Below are 22,770 nucleotides of genomic sequence, written 5' to 3'. Positions count from 1 at the left end.
TGTCGAGTCGTGGTTCGTCCAGGAACCAAAGAATTTATTTAGTTTCTTCTTCCGCGCTTCAGAGCTGTCATATGGTCTTCAATGCAAAGGCAAAACTTGTCGCCACTAGTTACAATAGTTTGCGGTGTATGCGGCGCTCACACGTCAAATTTTGCCTTTTTGTATGATCAAAGAAAATGTGTTACCGTCGAGGGCCACTACCACCCTAAAAAACCACATTTACCTCTTTTGTACAAACCGTTTAGCTAAATCGGTGTACCCTTTGATGCAACTAATACAATACTGATTGATGATACTCCTGAAAAGGGAGAACTAAATCCATTGGGAACAACTATCTCACCACCTTCTTTCAAGGGGCATTCCTTTGATTTTTACCTTGAAGACATTCTGATTCCATACTTACAGAAATTGTATCTCAGTCCATTGTTCACGGACGAGTTTGTACTTTCTAATGAATTAAGATGACTCTTCTATCATGTCTTTGTCTTGTCTAACATTGAGAGAGAGAGAGAGAGAGAGAGAGAGAGAGAGAGAGAGAGACAGAGAGAGAGAGATTTGACATGCTAAAGAAATGTATTTCAAGAACACTTATATTCACAGGGCACAATTGACAAATGAGCTCAAACAACTTCATGTATTGAAAGTCATTCGTATACACTTGGGTTCACAAGAATCTTTGTTACATTGACACTATTTCAACCCGACCATCCAACTCTTTGCACAAAATATCTTTTTCCCTTCGCCGCATCAGCTTACAGGGCTAGCTAGGAAAAAGGAAAAATCTGAAAGGTCCCTATCCATTGACTCTTCAATTATGTCATGCCGCAACTGCAGAAGACTGCATAGATCCCTTATTGTAACCACCAACATTAGGCCATGCTCTTTATCAATCACTTCCACATCCACAGTACGATTATCTTCCAAACTTGCAGAAACCTGGTCCATAGGAATGTACTTACCTTTGAGCATTTGTGATCGCATATACCAAAAGGAGACTAATAGTGATTGGCTTGCAATCATGTACTTGACAACTAGAGTATCAAGCGCGACCTCGCACAGTATGCCAATCTCTTCCTTTACATACCATCCTCTGTCAAGAAGTTTGTCATAGGATGACTGCTGAAATGACTTGCACATGAACATAGTTTTTGTAACACGGATATTGTAGCTATGAAACAACTCTATGAAGAGTGCAGTAGGACAAAACTTTGCAATTCTAACCAGTTTGGTGGGAATAGAGCTACGTAGAGACCTCTGTATATCCTTGTAGAGCTTACTTCGCATTGCCTCCACCATTGTTTCCTCGGGAACTGGCCAATCCACAGTGTTCCAATCGGTTGGTAGAGGCAGTTTCACCAACATGCCATTCTTATTCCCTGACCTGAGTTGGTAGAAGTGGTCATAGAAAAATATTCCTTCATCAGCCAGGCTTTTGCTGCTCCTCCCTGAATACTGTAGAGAAGCAATGTGGGCATGAACAACAAGGAAGAGGCCTATTATGCACTCCACAGGCTCCCATTGCTCATAAGAAGAGGGATAAACATCTGCAAAATATATAACAAGAGTTAAACTAAGAGTATCAATGAGTAAAAATGACAAATCTAATGTAGTTGAGCTGTGAAGAATGGAGACATTGCTCATAAGAAGAGGGATAAACGTTGCAAAATATATAAGAAAAGTTATAATGAGAGTATCAATAAGTGAAATGCCAAATCAAATGAAGTCCAGATGTCAAGAGTACTTACAATTGCAACGTGGATGATGTATATCTGATACATTTCCACCGTTTGCTATCACGTCTGGATGGGTAAACACATGCTGAACAAGAACTTCCTTTACAGATCTTTTGTCGATTTCAACTTTGAAATCCAACACTCTGGCCTTCCATGCTGAGTGGTAAACATTGATACCACTAGACCTCTTGGGTCTTCTTGGTTGCATGGGGACCCATGAACCTTTGTTTATCCTTTGTCCAACCCATTGGTTCTCTGCACTTATTGAAGTTGATATTGTAATTGAGGATATGCTACTACTTGGCCTTCTAGGCAAAGTGCAGCTGTTGGTTGTTGGTGTGAGAGACAGTAAACACCTAGAGCTTCTTGGGCGAGAAGACGTGGAAGCCATAGCTCTCAGAGAAAAGCTTTAGTGGAGGGAGATTCACTTTGAAAGCATTCTAATGGAGGGAAAGTGTTTTAGAATTCCAATATCTTGTGCGGGCTTAATGGTCACCCTCCAGTATGTTAATGACCATAAGAGAATATCAGCAGTGGGACCACTGGCAAGCACCTAATAGCTCGGTTTCCATTTCAGTGGTATACATCTCCTTTAGAGCTTTCTTCAACTCTTCATATTTCTTCTTTTGTTCAACTCATGTCATGGATGAATCATCCTCCTAGTATTTAGGTTCTAATCAGTGAGTTTACTTTCTCATTTTTTGTGATGTCTTTGATGTTCCTTGTTTGTTTTCTGGAGGATATCTACCTATAATTTTGTCTTTGACACAATTATGTGCATCCATCTGCATCAGAAATTGTGTTCTACAAGAAACTAATGGCATAGGTCTAGATTTCAAGTTTTAATGTCTCTTTTTCTTCTATACCATTTCTCTCTTCTTGTTTTTGGGTTTGGAAAGTCAAAAAAATTTTCCTCCCCTCCTTTTAGGAGTTGTTATGCTCCAACATATTCTTCCTCTGACCCAGAATCATCGAATGTAGCTGAATGTTCTTCAAACTCATCAGTAGCATCATAATAGAGGCCTTCAAAGACTTATTTAGCTTTCAATAAGTCCTTGGGTTCATGAACTTCATCTTCAATGTGAAGTGTTAAGATAATTTGTATGGTAATAATGTCATAACCATCCTCATTGCATAATTGAGTAGGCATAGATGTATTCACACATCCATTGTTGCCAAAATTTGAGTCCATTCAAATGGCTCAAACAAATGCTCCGGAAAGGATTGTAGTATATATGATTCATCTGTGCAATCCCTTTCTAAGATACATTCTTCTCATTTTGAACTCCCATTTTCTAAGGCTCCACACGTCCAAATAGGTGTGTCTTTGTTTAATCAAGATGAAGGCTTTGATTCAGCTAAAGAGACTGAGTCAAATTCTTGTATGGGCGTTTTTCTGAAATCTCTATAAGTGTGATCTTTCAAATTAACCCTTGTGATCGATGCCACTTGCTTCAAATACATGTAATTGTTCCCCCAATCCTAAATCAGTTGTACTTTTTCCGCATGAATGTTTTTCCCAAGATGATTTCATAGTTAAGTTTCTTTCCAAAGTCCGCTATCGGAAAAGTATGTTGATAATCAATTCCACAGGAACTAACTATCACTTTTTTGAGCAGTCCTAGGGGTTTTTCTATATGTCCATCCACCAATTGTAATTTCATTTGAGCTTTTCCAATGGATGGTTTTCCCCATGATTCCCATATTGCTTTTGTGGCTATGGCTATGCTTGCCCCACCATCCAGTATTGCCGTGGTTTCTACATCATTATACCTCACAAGAAGGGTTGTGTTTCATTCTTACTCCTCGTAGTATTCTTTGACTTTGTTCATAGGGATGGATCTAATATCATTGTTATCCAATTCATGTTTCAATTTTACCAAATTTGTCGAGATTAGCCCCTCCATCTCACACCGAGCGGCTGCATCTACCTCATCTCAACTTGTGCGTGAGAGGTGCATAAAGAGACAACTTGATATTGTGCATAAAGTTCAAGAAATACCACAAGTAAGAATGATTTATTGTCACAGACATGTGCTTGAAAAACTAATCTTGTAACTTTTTTGAAATTTGTTGGTAGATTATGAGTGTTTGTCATAAATTTTGGTGGTAGACATCCACACTCTTAGCGAGGGGTCACATAAGCAAAAACCTTGATTCTCACAAGTCACATTTATTTTTTAATGCTTTTATTACATAATGACACCTCTTTGATTCTTTCCATACAGTGTGAAAATGTTTCTAATTAAAATAGCTGCATCATTATCTCACACAGTCTCTCCCTCAAACACAGTTTCTCGTCTTGTGTGGGCTGATTTTTCTACGGGTTTACGAGTGGTAGATGTAGATGTAGATGATTGTCCCCCATGGAACAAGATTAGCACGTCATTGATACATGCCACACTGAGCTTTGCTTCCTTTTTCATGGCTGATGAGGGATGGTTTGTGTGTTTGAGGCTTATGGATCACCTTCCTAAAATACACAAGCTGGGAAGGAAGGTTGGGTTGGTCATGCATTAGACAATCTCTCTTCATGTGCAATCAAGTTATTTATACAAGAATGTAGAACAAGTGAGTACATACATCTTAAATCTTAGCTTTCACCCATGTGTATGTGTCTATACTATAGAGATGATAACAAGAGACGTTTTTTGTAGCTTTCACCCATGTGTATTTATTTATACTATGGAGATGATAACATTGTCATTATGCAACTTTCACCCATTTTTGTGTAAATGTAGCTTTCACCCATGCGTAATTGTTTATACTATGGAGATGATAACATGATAAGTTTTTGTGTAATTTTTTATACTATGGAGCTGAAACATTGGCACTAAGTATGTTCTATTGAGAACATTGTAATCTTCCTCTAATTGATCGTGAGGCAGGTGAAGAGGTTGCAAGAAAATTATTCAATGCTCAAAGAAATATCATTGTAGAGAACAAAAAGAAGAGTCCATTTCCACGCACTTTGGTACATGGACACTATATTCGAGGTGGTGCAGAAAGGTCTCCTATGTTTTTTAGGTGAGATGGGAACTCATCATATTTATTTATTGTTGGTTTAAAAACTTTCTTATCGTAGAAGATATGTTTTTGAAATTTCTTTTTGCCACAGATGGTTAGTGCGGACTTTCACGGATGAAGGAGATGCTATTTTGGATATTTTTACTGCATGTGGAGACCAAGGACATGCATTCAAGAGCTGAAGAGGCATTATCTAGGGATAGAGGATGATGCTAAGCTAGCTAAAGCATGCCTTACAAATTTTGCATAAGATATGAGAGGACAAAAATGCGCTTTCTAGCTACCTTTTTTGGATTGAAAAACTACTTGTTTTTGGTAACAAACACTCTTTTTAGGCAACTTTAGATTTTGTACCTTTGAAGGTTTTCATTACCTTTTTCTTCTTGTGTGTGTATTTAGTCATTCCTAAATCTTATAGTTACATGTATGTGATGGTGGTTATTGTGTGACTATATGTTTAGCGTGGATAAAGACCTTTTTCTTTACAAGAGAGTTGCTTTTGTATTAGTGCTTATGTTTGTGAAGGATAATTAATACCTTTTTGGTTATATTTTTTTATCTATGTTGAGTTATTCCTTGATCTTATTTCCTTGCATATAGGATGGTAGTTGTTGCCTTGGGGCATTCGGATTTGGAAACAAAGGTTGTGTTTATCTGAGGAGAGTTTTGTTTATATTTTGGCTTTTGTTATTTGCAATATGAGGTTGGATTGGATTTTGTTGGGGCTCCTAATTATACTAAACATAGAGCTCAGTAACAAAATAAATAGAAGTAATTGATTTGCAATGAGAAATGTCCTTGTTCTATTTATCAAATTTTTATTTTAGCGTTAGCCCTCAAAGTGAAGAAAGTAATGCTAGGTTACACCTAGTTCACTCCTTTAGGAATTAGGGATGGCATATGGAAAGGAGAATATACATGTCATCCATCCTCATGTGTTTAGACTGGAGAAAAGCTAGCACAAAAAATCCAATTGCCAATAAATTGAAGTAAGCTCACAAAAAAATATCCCCCCGTCCTTCAAGCATTCCTCCACTAGAATGGATAAATTTCCTTGGCCTATCTTTATACCACCACAAGTAAAATCTTCATTGGTTGTGCACACACAACCAACATCAGTAATTTCATTGTCAAATATCATGTGCACTTTCTCCCTAGATTGAAATTCCATACTGCAAATGAGAAATACTAAATTTTGGAAAGCAAAATTAAGTAGAAATTATGTCAAAATCACATACAAAAGAATGTTAAAAAAGTCTCTAAATCCATAATTTACGTATTACAATAGACTATAGGGTAGTGTTGGACGGACACGCCGTGACGGACATTAGCACAGCGAGAACTCACCTAACAAGATTTGTCAGCTAAGGACGAAGCTCAACCCGCAGGTGCGTGGAAGCAAGCATAAGGTGTCAACCTACACTCGACCGACTCCTAACTAATTCCTACAGAGGTCTCTACCCAATGTCTAAGTCACAGCCTTCAAGAGTGCATAAGAGGAAACCTCCACAACGCTTTCTAGAGCCGAACAACCATCAAAGTACAATCTCAAAACACCACATAACTTGAAGGAGACCCTACTATCACTAATAGGTCGCTCTCCCTAAGGTCTACGAACCAAAACCCCAACCCAAAGCACCCGGTGCAAAATCACGTAGGATGTCTGGCCAAAATTTGCATGGCTTTGTTTCCAAAATCTAAAGTGCCTAATGTGTAGCTCTACTCAATGTGAACGCGTGGATATGCTGCAATGCAAAATCGGACAACGTATGCTCACCAAATCACCAGATGAAGCTCGTAGAAGGAGCTCGCAAAACCGGACCGTACGCACACAATGTAGGTATTGGCACGTAGCTCTCATCGGGGGAAACACGCTGCACTTCTCCGCACTCGATTCCGACCACCGGTGCACACGTAGAGTCAAGATGAAGCTCACACTCTCTCTCGTACACAGTACACTCACTCACAGACTTCAAAACTCCTTTTTTTAAAATGACAAAAGGTTTTTCCATTAAGGTCAAAAAGTGGTATATATACCTTACAATTCTCAAACCCTAAAGTTCCAAATCAACCATCTACTCAATCTAACTATCAAAACTGGGATACAATCTGGAAACTTCTGTAAGCCCCAATATTTACAAGGTGAAAAATCGGGTTTCCTCAATAAATAAAATCTTACAAAAAATGATAATCTTCTGAGTAGTCAGTTTCCGCGGGGTGTGTCCAGCTTCTAACACTCCCCCCCTCCTTGCTCATGTTGTCCCCGACATGGCCATTGAGCTGCTTCATCAGCGTATGGTTTCACGCATCTTGATCAGTGATTCGTATCGTGCATGTAGATTCATCATTGTTGGGCCAAAAATATCAGTGTTTATTGTGAAGAAGCCGGTGTAGAACGCTTCTTCAAAGTCCTGGAGGTCATAGGATGGCAGAAACATTATCCTTTGATACAACGCATGTATCACCTCCTTGGAAGGCTGACCAGACAGATCATAGGCACATTTGTAAGTATCTTGGAAGAAGAAGATATTGTCTGTAACCTGGTCTGTCATCTAGCCATGCTTGAATGTCTCAAATACTGCTAAAAGAGTTTTGCAGATTTTCTTCATCATGATGCACGTAAGTTCAGGTGACCCAGTGAACAATTTGATGGCATCCAGTAGGGTTTTCACCATGTATTGGACACTTATTCTCTCACCTGCCTTCAAGCCCGGCAGCTTAGGATAATTCAGCCAAGTGGGTTGTCTCCTTTGTAATATCTCCTGGGCTCTTGAGAGGATCCTTCTAGGATTTCCTCTTGCATAGGTGTGTCCACAGGATCTGCCACATTTTCTAAATCTATGCCCTCAGTGGCCGTTGGCCCTGTGCCTTCTTGCTCTCCGGCTTGCTGTTCTCTCAGCTCCTCAATCTGCTTTAGGAATTTCTGTTTTTTTGTTTTAGCTTCTTCTCCCATGTTCACGAGGAGGTCGTTCAACTCGGCGTTTATCTTCTCCACCTCCTCAACCTTTCTTCTGATACTTTCTAATTCCTCTTGCATGTTTGGTCTTCTTCCATTCGTGTTTGCATAACAATTGACCCTTCTGCCATCATCAATGAAAGAAAATGTCTTACCGTCGAGGGCCACTACCACCCTAAAAAACCACATTTACCTCTTTTGTACAAACCGTTTAGCCAAATCGGTGTACCCTTTGATGCAACTAATACAATACTGATTGATGATACTCCTGAAAAGGGAGAACTAAATCCACTGGGAACAACTATCTCACCACCTTCTTTCGAGGGGCATTCCTTTGATTTTTACCTTGAAGACATTCTGATTCCATACTTACAGAAATTGTATCTCAGTCCATTGTTCACGGATGAGTTTGTACTTTCTAATGAATTAAGATGACTCTTCTATCATGTCTTTGTCTTGTCTAACATTGAGAGAGAGAGAGAGAGAGAGAGAGAGAGAGAGAGAGAGAGAGAGAGAGAGAGAGAGAGAGAGAGAGATTTGACATGCTAAAGAAATGTATTTCAAGAACACTTATATTCACAGGGCACAATTGACAAATGAGCTCAAAAAACTTCATGTATTGAAAGTCATTCGTATACACTTGGGTTCACAAGAATCTCTGTTACATTGAAACTATTTCAACCCGACCATCCAACTGTTTGCACAAAATATATTTTTCCCTTCACCGTATCAGCTTACGGCCAGCTAGGAAAAAGGAAAAATCTGAAAGGTCCCTGTCCATTGACTCTTCAATTATGTCATGCCGCAACTGCAGAAGACTGCATAGCTCCCTTATTGTAACCACTAACATTAGGCCATGCTCTTTATCAATCACTTCCACATCCATAGCAGGATTATCTTCCAAACCTGCAGAAACCTAGTCCATACGAATGTACTTACCTTTGAGCATTTGTGATCGCAGATACCAAAAGGAGACTAACAGTGATTGGCTTGCAATCATGTACTTGACAACTAGAGTATCAAGAGCGACCTCGCACTGTATGCCAATCTCTTCCTTTACATACCATCCTCTGTCAAGAAGTTTGTCACAGGATGACTGCTAAAATGACTTGCACATGAACATAGTTTTCGTAACACGGATATTGTAGCTATGAAACAACTCTATGAAGAGTGCAGTAGGAAAAAAGTTTGCAATTCTAACCGGTTTGGTGGGAATAGAGCTACGTAGAGACCTCTGTATATCCTTGTAGAGCCTACTTGGCATTGCCTCCACCATTGTTTCCTCGGGAACTGGCCAGTCCACAGTGTTCCAATCGGTTGGTAGAGGTAGTTTCATCATCATGCCATTCTTATTCCCTGAGCTGAGTTGGTAGAAGTGGTCATAGAAAAATATTCCTTCATCAGCCAGGCTTTTGCTGCTCCTCCCTGAATACTGTAGAGAACCAATGTGGGCATGAACTACAAGGAAGAGGCCTATTATGCACTCCATAGGCTCCCATTGCTCATAAGAAGAGGGATAAACATCTGCAAAATATATAACAAGAGTTAAATTAAGAGTATCAATAAGTAAAAATGACAAATCTAATGTAGTTGAGCTGTGAAGAATGGAGACATTGCTCATAAGAAGAGGGATAAACGTTGCAAAATATATAAGAAAAGTTATAATGAGAGTATCAATAAGTGAAATGACAAATCAAATGAAGTTGAGATGTCAAGATTACTTACAATTGCAATGTGGTTGATGTATATCTGATACATTTCCACCGTTTGCTATCACGTCTAGATGGGTAAAATCATGCTGAACAAGAACTTCGTTTACAGATCTTTTGCCGATTTCAACTTTGAAATCCAACACTCTGGGCTTCCATGTTGAGCGATAAACATTGATACCACTAGACCTCTTGGGTCTTCTTGGCTGCATGAGGACCCATGAACCTTTGTTAATCCTTTGTGCAACCCATTGGTTCTCTGCACTTATTGAAGTTGATATTGTAATTGAGGATATGCTACTACTTGGCCTTCTAGGCAAAGTGCAGCTGTTGGTTGTTGGTGTGAGAGACAGTAAACACCTAGAGCTTCTTGGGCGAGAAGACGTGGAAGCCATAGCTCTCAGAGAAAAGATTTAGTGGAGGGAGATTCACTTTGAAAGCATTCTAATGGAGGGAAAGTGTTTTAGAATTCCAATATCTTGTGCGGGCTTAATGGTCACCCTCAAGTACGTTAATGGCCATAAGAGAATATCAGCAGTGGGACCACTGGCAAGCACCTAACAGCTCGGTAAAAGCAAGGAAGTTACGATGCCACAATCCTAGATTCGTGAAAGTTTTTAGGCTATTTTCCTATTTTTTGAGTCTTTCCACGTACTTTCCTACGTAACGTAGCCCTCCTGCTCATTGGACGCGCTCTATTTTTCTCTCTCTTCATATGGCCCTCCAAATGACCTTCGAAATTTCCTAATGACTGTCGAATCTTCTAAATTTCCTGAAAAGGATATTGAAGCTAAGGCGGGCCTGGCACCACAGTATAGGGAGATGGCTGAGATTCTTTTCAAAGCTCGAGTCAAAACTAATCAGCCTCTTCTAGAAAGATGGATCCATACTGCTTCGCATTGTCATAAGCTGGCCAGAACCAGGATTACCAAGGGTAGGCGTACACTCTATGATCCTGACACAAAAACCTATCATTCCCTCATGCCTTATGAAGTAGAGATGACCACAGAAAGGCGGGATCAGCTTGAGTAGGAGGCCATTTACCGATTGATTCACAAGGAGAATGCTAGTACTCGGACTTCTCAGGCACCCTCCAGGTCAAAGGGAAAATGGAAGACAGTCCAATGGAAGGATACTGGGTAGTTCCATCTCCGAATTCAATGCCGAATTTTCTTCCTCAGCTGGAAGGTAGACAATGAGAGCTCTACCTTGTTCTGATGAGAGCTCTACCTTGGCCTTTTCAGCTGCCTCTTGCAGTCCCTTGGCCTTTTCAGCTGCCTCTCACAATCTTTGAATGGCCACCCTGTCAGTGGTCAAACCCGACCCCCAACATCAGAACCAGATGATGGATATTTCAGTATCACATCAGAATCAGACAGGGGAATTTTTCAAAAATTTTGGAATCTTGCCAAAATTCAAGAAAGAAGGGAAGGATGTAGATGGCTGGATAATTTCACTATGTGGGAACGTTCTCTTAGGAGATGGGTAGCAAATTGCTTAGTAGTTACTATGGTAATTACTACAGTAAACCCAAAATGTATAAATAGGGCCCATTACATTGTAATCGGGTTGGCAATTGTTATCATTTGGGTTAGCACTTTGGCTACACTTGTACTTGAGAATCATTGGAAGTTGTTGTCAACTGTACTTTCTCGAAATCATATCATATTCAATGTAATCTCTATCTATAATCCCAATCATGGCAGATATTTCAGCTACACTTACTTCTTGTCTAGTACTCTGAATTTGACTGAACATTATTTCTAGTACATAAGTCTGATTCTTATTCTAGTATCTAGATTCCAGTCTAGTTTCTGATTTCTGTCCAGTCTACTATCTGAAATCCTCTAACACTAGTAGCTGAAATCTTCTAACACTAGAATAAGCTGTCTCAAGAGATCAGCTCCAATTCAAGCCACACGGAAAGATGATGCAAGGACCACTGTACAATTTCTATCCAAAAATGAATTTGTTAGATATGGCCTACCTATAGAAATTGTCATAATCATGGCACACATTTCCTCAATGATGTTATTGAAAATATTTTGGAAAAATTCATGGTAGTTCACAGTAAGTATGCTCCACACCACCCATAGGCTAATGGACAGGCTGAAGCTACCAATAAGATTATATGCATGGTTTTGACCAAAACAGTATCTGATCCAAGAGCAGATTGGGACCAATAGTTATACGCCCACATTTTGGGCTTATAGGGTAGCTTAAAAACCCTCAATTGGGACAGCACCGTACAACAGGGTGTTTGGCATCAATGCGAGTTTGCCACTTGAGATGGTCCCTACTCTAAGAGCAGCTAAACGAGTTAGATGGATAGGCCATGAATTGTCTTCTAGATTCAATGACCTTGAGAAATTGGGTGAGCTTTTCTTGAAGGACATAGCCTCTATCTACGCTCAAAAAAGGAGATGAAAAGAGTTTTTGATAATCATGTATGCTCGAAAGAGTTTAAAAAGGAGACTATGTCCTGGTTTTCACATTGAAACAGTATGCAAAAAAACTTAAAAAGAAAGGGATAAGACCCTTGATGATCACTGATATATCACCAAGTGGAATCGTCGACCTTTCTACATTGAAGGGTGAAGCAATGCCAAACTGGATTAGTGGTTGTCACCTTAAAAATATTATATACCACTAACCTAGAGCATGCTTCAACAACTACATGAGAAAAAGAAACAATCTCAAGAAAAGCAGTGGGTGGTCAAACAAACTCAAGAAGAAGGTAGGGAGCGCATGGAAAAATAGAAGCTTCTACAATATCAGCAACAACATGGACCACCACTATGGATCGATGTAATAAAAGTGATCGAAGTCAAAGAGGGGCATACCGTGGATCCAACCATAAAAATCAAGCTTGGAGGTCATCAAGTGGAGGCCAAGGAAATCCTAGATTCCATAGCTCAAGGAAGGAAATCTCATTTTGTACAACCTATATAGGTAGCTAGCACTTGATTAAGAGCTTCACCCGACACATCAAGGCATTCAAAAGTTTTTTAGAGCACTCAATCAAAGCAATGTGATGGATGGTGATACATGTATAGGTTAATCAATATATCTATTTGCATAAGTTTTATGTGGTAGAAGATAAGCCAGCACAAGCATCCATTGTTATTGGGCCAACCATGGCAACAAAAGTACAATGTAAAAATTTATGGGAGTTATGATATAATCCATATTCAGATGCAACCAGAAAACAAATAGTTTTAGTTGCAACAAAAAAATGACAAACCACTGGTAACAAACCTATAAGCTAAGGGCAACCAACCCTTATGTACAACACATAAAAAATGGCTTCCAAAGAGAAAATCAAGGACATTACTACTGAAAATCCGAGCAACAAGAATAGTCCAAAGAATCTATTCGGTAAAACCACCAATTAGCAGTCACCATGGTAGTCACAAAAAGCACCGAAGCAAGTTTGGGTAAAAAAGAAAGCGGTTGCACAAGTTAAGCCGAACCAATGACAAGCTACCTTGATGAAGACAAATGAAAAACTACGACAACAAACCAAAGGTATAATCAAGTATGGTGCCGAGGAAATTGCTTGTTGCACACAATAATCAAGAGCAAATCTAGATTCCAAAGCAGCACAACAAGGAACTCCCTACAAGATCACACCAAGAGCAAATTCATATGATCCACAACCAAAGATACAACTATTTTGGGTACCCAAGCAACTACAAAAGCTCAAAAGAACGAGACAAAAATTTGGGTGCTTGAACAAAGACCAACACAAATGCCACATGCGAGTTACGGATTCAAACAAGACTGTCAACAACACTAGAAACACATATTAAAAGTACCAAAGCAACCATTGTCAATCAAATAATGAGTATCAAAATTAGAACGATTGTTATTTCACCACTATCTTCTTAACCTACTAACTTAACAGGAAACCTGAACATCATATGCCAATAAGCACATTGCTTTTACCCTCCTCTTGCACTGCATTAACTTTTCCTATGCTTTGATTGAGTATGCATATAGAGACGCACTAAATGTCCAGCATTAGAATTTCTTGGTAACCTATGCACACCACCTACCCTCCAATGATACACCGTCATCCGGGAGGACTCCGATTAGGAGGGGGAGCAACAGACCAAGCAAAATACTAAAAGGGCACTGTTTTCTATGTTTATGGGTTTTGATTGCATTTGATTGTAAAATTTTGGTGAAACCAAGTATTTATGCCCTTATCTAATGTGATTCTACAGAGACATGAGGACAAACACCAGTATGAGCCTCTACATGTGTGTGTGTGTATATATGATAACAATTTTCATGCATAAAAGTGAGAAAAACAAAGCAATTAGGCCAAAAATATTATAGATAACCGTACGTAATGGTTCATTGTGCTGTTTTTTATTTATTTGGATTTATTGGTATTTTTTGAGTTACTTTAGTAATTTTTCTTTTATTTTTGCTAATTTCTTGTAAAAAATAAAGAAAAATAGAAAAGGTGGGTGAGTTGAAGTCAAGATGAAAAAAGAAAAATACAAGACTAATTAGTAAGCAAAGGACATCATATGGTGAAGCGTGGAAACAATTATGGAAAAAAGTAGCGGAATCCCAATCCGACCAGTTTTTGGACGAAAGGGCAAATTATCCAAAAATGGGTCAAACGGAGTCCAAATGGGAAATTTTTGAGGCCAAAAGTGCAATTCACAATGAGATAAGAGCACATGTCAAATTTCATGACAAGTAGTCCAGGACCCCGAATATAAGATATTTTGGCCTCTCTTATTTTCCCATTTCTACTATTCACAAATTAGAGAGAGCTAGAGAGAACTATAGTGCGCGGACTATCTATGGCTTCATATGACACACAAAGGACACCATTTGGTTCTATATATGAAGGATGTCTCCTCACCATGTCCTCTCCTTGCTCTACACTAACTTCATCGAAAAAGCCTACGAAACGGCAATGGGGCATCCTCAGGAAAGGACCGAAATGGGGCTGCAACGCAACAATCATTAACTCGATAGCTATGAGACTTGATAGGGGGTTAACCCCTAGGCTAGAGGAGCACGTATATGACCTCCTATGTTGATTTAAACCATTTGGAAAAAATGTAATTTCTTCGAGTCTGCAGCAGTCGACCCAAAAGAAAGTTGCTAGAATGTAACTACCAAATTTCAGGAATAGGTGCTCCTCGAGGGTGCCTACAAGCATATGTAATTTCCTCCAAAGTCAAACTACGAAGAGTTGGTCAAAACATCAAGCTAGGCTTCGGACACGCAAAGTGTCATTTGACTTTCACGACCAAACGGTGCGCCCGTTTGCCACCAAACACCGACATCATTGACATGTCACCAACAACCAACATATATGGTGAGACAATAAGAAAAATTGTCGCCAACCATATCCTTCCAAAAGGATGCTATTTGAGCAAGAAATCGCCAAAAAGGGTATTGGTAGGGCCAAATGCTTCACAAAAGCCATGGAAAGATGCCCTTTTTCATCAACAAGCCTAGGAGATTGATCTCAAGAGAAATCACCACTGAAAGTCATCTCCAAGTGAAGGAATCCCTTTCAAAGACCGAAATGCCAAACAAGGAGTTTCTAAGCTAACAACTAACTTTTTAAGATGAAAACTAGCTATTAGGGCTTAAGGCACAAACACAAAGCACTTCAAAGCATCAAAGCTTATTTTTATCAAAACAGACATCATATGCGTATGATGTCTCGCAACCAAATTTTGCACATGAGCTACCAATTTTAATTCACCACCATATTGTGCATACTCTCAACATGAAATACACAAAAAATTAAGAAGATTTGGACCTGGTTAGGGTGTCAAATGCCCAAAAAACACAAAGTCTAGGCCTTATCCCACAATTTGACCTTAGACCTACCAAAAGTGCTCAAAACCAAGTGAAATTTCACACAAGTGACGCACATAGCTTGCACATCATACCCCTATGCTCAAATGACCATTTTCCAAACATAGACGCTTGAAAGAGATTTTCAAGTACCACCTTGTGGAAGGAGTTGGCCTCAAAAAATAGTGTGAGATTTTGTCCATATGGCCAAATCTTTAAGACATTGATGATTCCCAAATTGGCTCTAAAGTCTCAATCTCTCTAGTATAGTGTTTAGACCTATCACAGAGGATTTATGTTAACATTTTGGGCATCCAAATTTGTAAAGTATGATACATATAGCATCTACACCAAGTTTGGGCACCTTTTTGGGGATGTTTTGATCACCATCCTCATCATTTTCCAGATCAAAGTGTCCTATACCCCTTCTATGGACTTGGGCACATGAGCACTAGTACAAATTCATATTTGCATACATTAAAGCATAAACACATCATGAGCTACCTCTACACCAAGTTTGAGCCAAAAATGCCAACATAGACATCATATGCTTATGATGTCTAGACCCCTTGAATTGACATGATGCTGTGATTTTGGAAACTCTAACACTTTATACACATCATTATGAGCTCCCCATAAAATTTTCATAACATTTGGACATCTTTTGACCTCCACTTACCCAAAAGGTGGAAATCTAGATGCAAAAACCCTTTATATGGATTTTGACATCCATTCTCAAGCTCAAATTCAAATCTGGGGTTATGGGCACCATGCACATGCTATACACATCTTACCCAATGACTTTCAAGCATTTTTGCATCAACAAACATCATATGTGTATATTGTTTATTCTCTCATACAGATGCCAAACTCCACATCTTTTATCATGAGCATGTTCATCACATAATATAAAGGCCATGCATTGAATTTGGACAAGTTTGAGTCAAGGTTGTGACCACCAAAATCAAAAACTCTTGGCAAAGGACACATTACATGGTCCCAACCACATGACTCATCTTCAAATCAAAATCTAAGATGATTAGAGTGTTACCTATCACCTGGGGACACTATAGATCAATTTTGGACCCAAGATCTCAATAGAGGCTGTCTCTAGAGGCCATAATGACCAATGTGGGGGGGTTTCTCTCTTCCAATGCCATTATCCCATTATTGTTAGCCCACATATCAAGTTTCATCAAGTTTTTATTCTTTATATCCATCTAAACCCAGGTCTTGGCACTTTCTTGCTCTAAACCTGAATTTTGGCTTTAAACACAAGAGAGTAATTCCAATTCAATTTCTGATGCCACAGGAGTCTATACCATGCTAAAGCCTAGTTCCAATACAAGCTTGAGCCCTTTTGGACAAAATAGACATCATATGTGTACGATGTCTCACTAGCTTGAGATAAACCTAAAAGCTAACTTGACCCCTTCTAAGCCTTTACCACATGAGTATGAGAGTACCTACCAAGTTTCACCCCATTTTAAACCTCATTTGCTCAAAACTAAGCCATAATCCAATTTCCAAGTCTGAAAGGGGTTCTAGTGGTCACAGCTTGTCCAAATGACATCCAAATTGAAATCCAAGCATATATACATGATGTACATACTATGGACTATGCACATATGAAAAGTCAATCCATTTTGAGCACTTAGACATCATACATGTATGATGTCTCACAACATGAATTTGCATCCAAAATGCATTTTTTATCACATGCATAGCACCCTTAGGCCCTAATTAGCTTGTGTTTGAAATTTGAAGTCATTTGGAAATCTAGAAACTGAGAAAATACCAGATTTTATGAACAACACTAACTTTTGCACTTGGAGTGCCCGCAGGATCAATGGAAGCCAACAAATCACGAGAAAAGAAGAAGAGGTTGTCCTTGAAAGACGTCATTGTGGCGGAAGAACCCTACACTATCCCTCACAAAACACTGAAATTGACCAAAGCTTGGATGGGTGAAGCCACACTAAAAGCTGAAGGAATCATACTATACCAAGATACATTCATAGATCTGCAGGGAAATACAATAGATGTGCCCATGGTCCCAAGAGATCTTAGTGAGTATGCCAGCAAGGAAGGCATTCTCAACCACCTAGAGAGGGCCAATCCGCATAATTTCTTTGCAACAAGACCACAGGTGTGGATACATACAGGGTCTACAAGCTAGCCAGCTCCATTCAAAAGTTTGAAAAAGAAGTGATTATTGCTTTGGATGGCTAGAAGACTGAGGTGGTAATTACCCCTTAAATCATTGCAAATGCAAGAGAAAGAAGATGTTAAGTACAAACAACGGAGTTCAACCCCACCAAAATCTCCCCTTGCACACATCCAACCGACAAGCCCTGAACCACCAACATCTCAACAGAAGGATCCACCAAAGAAGAGATCAGGATCTGTGACTGGTGCTAGAAGTGAAACAACAGAACAAGAGATGCACCTATGAAGACCTCCTGACAGCTGGATGAGGATGCGTTTGCGGCTGTGTATGCCACCTCTATACTACCATGGGCTACAAAAGACAAAAAGAAGCCTGAAGAAAAGCTTAAGGACCAAGACACACAAAGAAGACCACCAGAACCTAAAGTACCAGGGTTGGTACAAATTTCACCTATACAACAACGGAGACTAGTGGAGCGTGCTTGGAGACCTCCTTTGGTAGGAGTATTGCTAAGCATGGGACACCAAGTTCCATTTTTTGTCCCACTCCCTAGACCATCAGCAAGATACATAATAGGTGCAAAAGAAGAAGATGTGAGAGACACCCATCAAATATTAGATAGGATCAGAACGCGGTTTGTCACACTTGCCGAAGAAAACAACATGCTACACACCAGGGAAGGAAATATACAGGAAGAGTATGAGAGCATCACAAGGACTTTACAAACATCAAATCAAAGAGCTAAGAAAGCAGGATGATATCTTGAAACTCTCATTAAAATCTAAGGGATGAAGAGAGAGAATGATATACACTTACACTATAGATTGTAGTGATCTCGAGCAAAGTCAAGGGTTTACATGAAGAAAAGAAAAGGAGGAAAGACAGACTGGAGGCGACTAAAGATGAAGTAATGGAGCTAAAATACAAATTATAGCTCCAAGATGTGACAATCCAAAGACTTATATCAACCCCAAGGTCTGCACAATCAAGTGCAGGAGTAGACAATGAGGATATACAAGTCTTGGAGGCCCAAAGTTGCAGGACTTCTGTGGGAATTATGGCTAGAACAAAGGCAAATACTACACATATCAGAAGGTTCCCTAGCTGTTGAAGAGAGACTAATGGCCCTTCAACAAGATCTACAAAAAAGAAACGAACAGCTCAACCTCTAGCTAGAGAATCTGCAAGATTTGTTAGTAGATCATGTAGAGGAGGCCACGCTTTCTATTTTTCTCGCTCGCAAAGAAATTTCTTATTATGTAGGCCATAGTGAACTTTCACCTTATTTTTTTGCTTGTAGCTCTATGGGAGGGTGTTTGCAACAATAATGCAAACCAAAGCAGGCTACAAGGTGCCACATGAAGGATAGGCATAGTGGGGAGAGAGATAGAGATTCCATGTGTGTGCATGAAGGCACGTGCACACACACACACACACACACACACACACACACACACACACACACACACACACACACACACACACACACACACACACACACACACACACACACATACACACACACATCGTCGTCGAAGGTCAAATGTGAACTATGGACCACAGCTACATGTGATATAGTATGTGTGGGGCTGATCAGTGATTCTCAATGCTCTAAAGCTATGGTGATGAGAGCCACAATGAAGAGAGCCCACATTGTGGTTGGGAGAGGAAAGTGTATAGGTCTAAATGATGGCTAAAAATGTGACGGAAGCAAGTTCGGATGTGACCAAAAGTTGAGCACTCTAGTAGTGTGTGGTACTCAGATTCTTGAACTTGCAATGAGCACAATGTGCACAATCAATTTGACTCTTCTCCATTGCCCCAATGCCTTTTCTCGCATCGAAGGGAGTGGGAGCTAATCCAAATGGTTGCAATAGTGTGTATCACTGACAAAGGGATAGTCTCAAGCATGTAAGGGTAATTTTGTTTTTCTTTCAACAAAAAACATGGTTTTATAGCTAGGGGCAATATGGGTGGTGTAATGCATGGAAGTGTGACCCATTGGATTGCTCCCAAGCCGTAATACATTGGTATTGTTAAAAAAATTCATTCACTTGGGAGTCTATTGAGACATCATGTAGCAAGTGTAATGCATCCCATCTCCAAAACCACTTCTTTATGTCTTGCATCCATCTTGTGCTCAAAGATCTTGCTTTTATGCATCTTTTAAACTTTTTTGCTTGCTTCCCATGCAGTTGTAGGAAGTCAATGTGAGGGGTTTTGATGCATCTTTATCATGTACTCCACAACCCTTTCATGCCCATAATCTCAGTAGGAAGTCAATGTGAGGGGTTTTGATGCATCTTTATCATGTACTCCACAACCCTTTCATGCCTATAATCTCAATTGGAAGAGATCCACACTTAGGAAGTAAGAGCATATATGGTGTTTGTGTCTTAACTTGGAGAAATTTTGTATGAAAATGATTTTGGACATTTTCAAACTCTTTCCAAGTAAGCTTTGAGATTCTCCCACCCAACATTTGAAATCCATAAAGAAGAACCGATGTCACCAATGTGTCAAAAGGTACTTCATATGTGTGTGTGTGTGTGTGTGTGAGAGAGAGAGAGAGAGAGAGAGAGAGAGAGAGAGAGAGAGAGAGAGGTGGTGGTGATGGTCTCAATTGAGAACATCACACATAGGTTGGCGAGGGAGGGCTACCATCACTTGAGGGAGGATCTAGTAGCACATTGAGTGTGTGTGTGTGTGTGTGTGTGTGTCTGTGTATGTATGTATGTATGTATGTATGTATGTCTATATATATATATAAATGGATGATGAGAGAGAGAGGATACGGAGAATGAGAGAGATGTAACTTTCTGTCTCATTTTTCTATAGGGCAACCCTCAGTTGCAGTGTCATGTGCATGTATGTAGGAAATAGTGTGGCCCCCTTTGGTTTGTGTGTAGAAGATTAGAGTGTAGCAAGAGCTTGTCTGTAGGATAGCCCCTAACTGGAGTTGGTTTGTGTGCATGTCTGAAGTCAATGGTTGTCACACACAGGAGGATCTTGCTGGCACATACAAAAGGAAAGTGTGTACATGAATAGGGGCCAAAGGAGAGGCTATACTTTTGTAGGCTATGTGTGTTTTTCTACATACCACTATGTGTGTGTGTGTGTATGTGTGTGTGTGAGAGAGAGAGAGGAACCAGGTGACCTGTTGATGATGTGCACTGCTGTTAGAGAAGCTTCTCCCCAAAACTCTAGAGTAAGCTTTGCCATAGACATCATAGAGATAACTCGCTCTTGAATCGTACAATTTATTCTTTCAGCTATCCCTTTTTGTACAATTGTATATGGACCAATAAATAGTGGATGAATGCCTCTTCGATTCCAAAAATCCTTGAACTTTGTGGAGACGTATTCTCCACCATTGTCCGTTCAAAAAGCTTGGAGCTTTTTTCTTGATTGGTCCTCAACCATGGCAAGGAATTTTTGGAATGTAGAAAAGACCTTGTCCTTATGCTCAAGGAGATACACCCACACCTTTTTGCTAGAATTGTCTATGAATGTGAGAAAGTAGTTTCCCCCCCTAGAGTTTTATGTGGAATTGGGCCACACAAATCACTGTGCACTAAATCTAGGGGTTTGCCTAGTTTCTTGTTCAATGGTAAAGATGTGAACCTGTTATGTTTGCCGTAAAGACAATGCTCACACAATGGAAAGTTCTTGTAATCTAACACAAGTGAGTAGCCAAAACAATGAAGTGTTTTCATTCCCTTTTGGCTAATATGCCCTAGCCGGCTATGCCACAACTCAGTAGACGGCAGCTCAGCCACATAGATAGAGCTTTCATTGATGCTTAAAACAAGCATAGGTACACGGATATATTTTTACGACCTTTCATCATGTCAAGGTTGTTCTTGGGGACCATCCAAGAATGATTACCAAAAACTATAGTGTAGCCAAGATTATCCAATTGCCCTGTAGAAAGCAAGCTCTATGTAAGCTTAAGAACATGTCTGACATTCTGCAACAAAAACGTAGTGTCATTATGCATTTGAAGTTTCCCATCACCAATGCCAATAATGTAAATCCCATAGTCACCAAGCTTGACTATGCCATGCATGAATGCATAAGAGGGAAACCACTCTCTATGTGGTGTCACATGAAAACTTGCACCAGAATCAAGAATCCAACTATGTGCATTACCCTCATCCTGTGCAACCAAAGCATGTGGAGTGAGATCTAAAATGAAAATGAGAACATCTGAGGGATTTTTTGTCACCTCTGCATGAATCTGTGTTGGCATAATGCTTATCACTGGAGGAGGAGCATCCTTTACTGTAGTGACAGGTATGGGAGACTCAACCACATTGAGCTCCTCAATCTTTACCGTACTTTTACCTTTGCAAGAGTTATATTTTTGCATGTTTTTTTGATCTCTTAGGAAACTACAATAATTCTTTTTGTAATGGCCCTTTTTATGGAAATAGTAACACTTGACATTTTTGGCACTGCGGTCTCTACTTGAGTTCGTGTGTCTACTAGGACTACGAGGATTTTGATAAGGTTATGGCCCATGACAAACCCGGCCGCGAGGCTTCCCACGAAAGAAAGGAGGCAAAGGAAGCAGTAGCCAAGGAAGTGAAGCATGAGAAGAAAGCAGAGAATGCCACTGAGATGACAAATATGCGGGCGGACATTGACCGCCTGCATGCAGCTGCGAACACTGCCATGGCAGATGTGCATAACTCAAGTAGACCTGCTGCCACAGAGCCTCTCAACAGCAACACCCCAGGGGCGAATTATGGCAATGATCCGCTTGCTACTACAGGCGTCAATGCAAACGCTACTAGGTATGCTACTGCCGGCGCGCCCGCTCCCACTACTCCTGCCAATACCCCTACAGTCTAAGGCTTATGCGGCCTGCATTTACTTGTTACCGCTGAAGGAGCCCACTGTGTTTGTACAGTCTCCATCGTTTTAAGATTTATTGAATTTTTTATTAAAAAAAAGAGAGAGGGAGAGAGAGTGAGAGAGTCTCTCAGTACACGCGGACAGTCACGAGTAGCCATGGTGAAGCATTGCCCTGATCTAATAATGAATCGCAAGCAGCCGGGCATCGCTATAGGGCGTCTCTGTGAGAACTGTGATATGATTTTGTTTATTATGGGTACACACTTCCCAAGCTTTGTGCCATATGCAGTACTGCATTTCATGCACCATTCTCTCTCATGTTGTCCGTGTGAGATCCGGCACAAGAAGAAGAGTTTGGGAGCCACCACAAAGGTTTAGACGCAAGGAGGATATGAAGAACCAGAATCAGCGTACCAATGTTTCTGTTGTTACGAAGTGAAGAGGTGTCTAATTAGTGCATAAGCCAGGAGAGGAAGA

At 40.0% G+C, this 22,770-nt stretch overlaps 1 protein-coding gene across 1 annotated transcript in view; it reads left to right on the top strand.

Annotated features, from left to right (window-relative positions):
• The window catches only part of LOC147445553 (uncharacterized), a 52,767-nt gene extending 30,477 nt beyond the window's left edge, over positions 1-22,290 (top strand). The window contains exon 3 of the mRNA XM_086524601.1: positions 21,925-22,290. Coding sequence (XP_086380727.1) covers positions 21,925-22,290 — 366 coding nt within the window. The remainder of the gene's footprint in view (positions 1-21,924) is intronic.
• Positions 22,291-22,770: the final 480 nt, after the last annotated feature.

This window comes from Adiantum capillus-veneris, chromosome 12 (assembly GCF_014529385.1).
Source record: "Adiantum capillus-veneris isolate H3 chromosome 12, ASM1452938v2, whole genome shotgun sequence".
Taxonomy (NCBI): domain Eukaryota; kingdom Viridiplantae; phylum Streptophyta; class Polypodiopsida; order Polypodiales; family Pteridaceae; genus Adiantum; species Adiantum capillus-veneris.
Note: the sequence above shows the minus strand (reverse complement) of the source record. Positions and strands in the feature narration are given on the sequence as shown.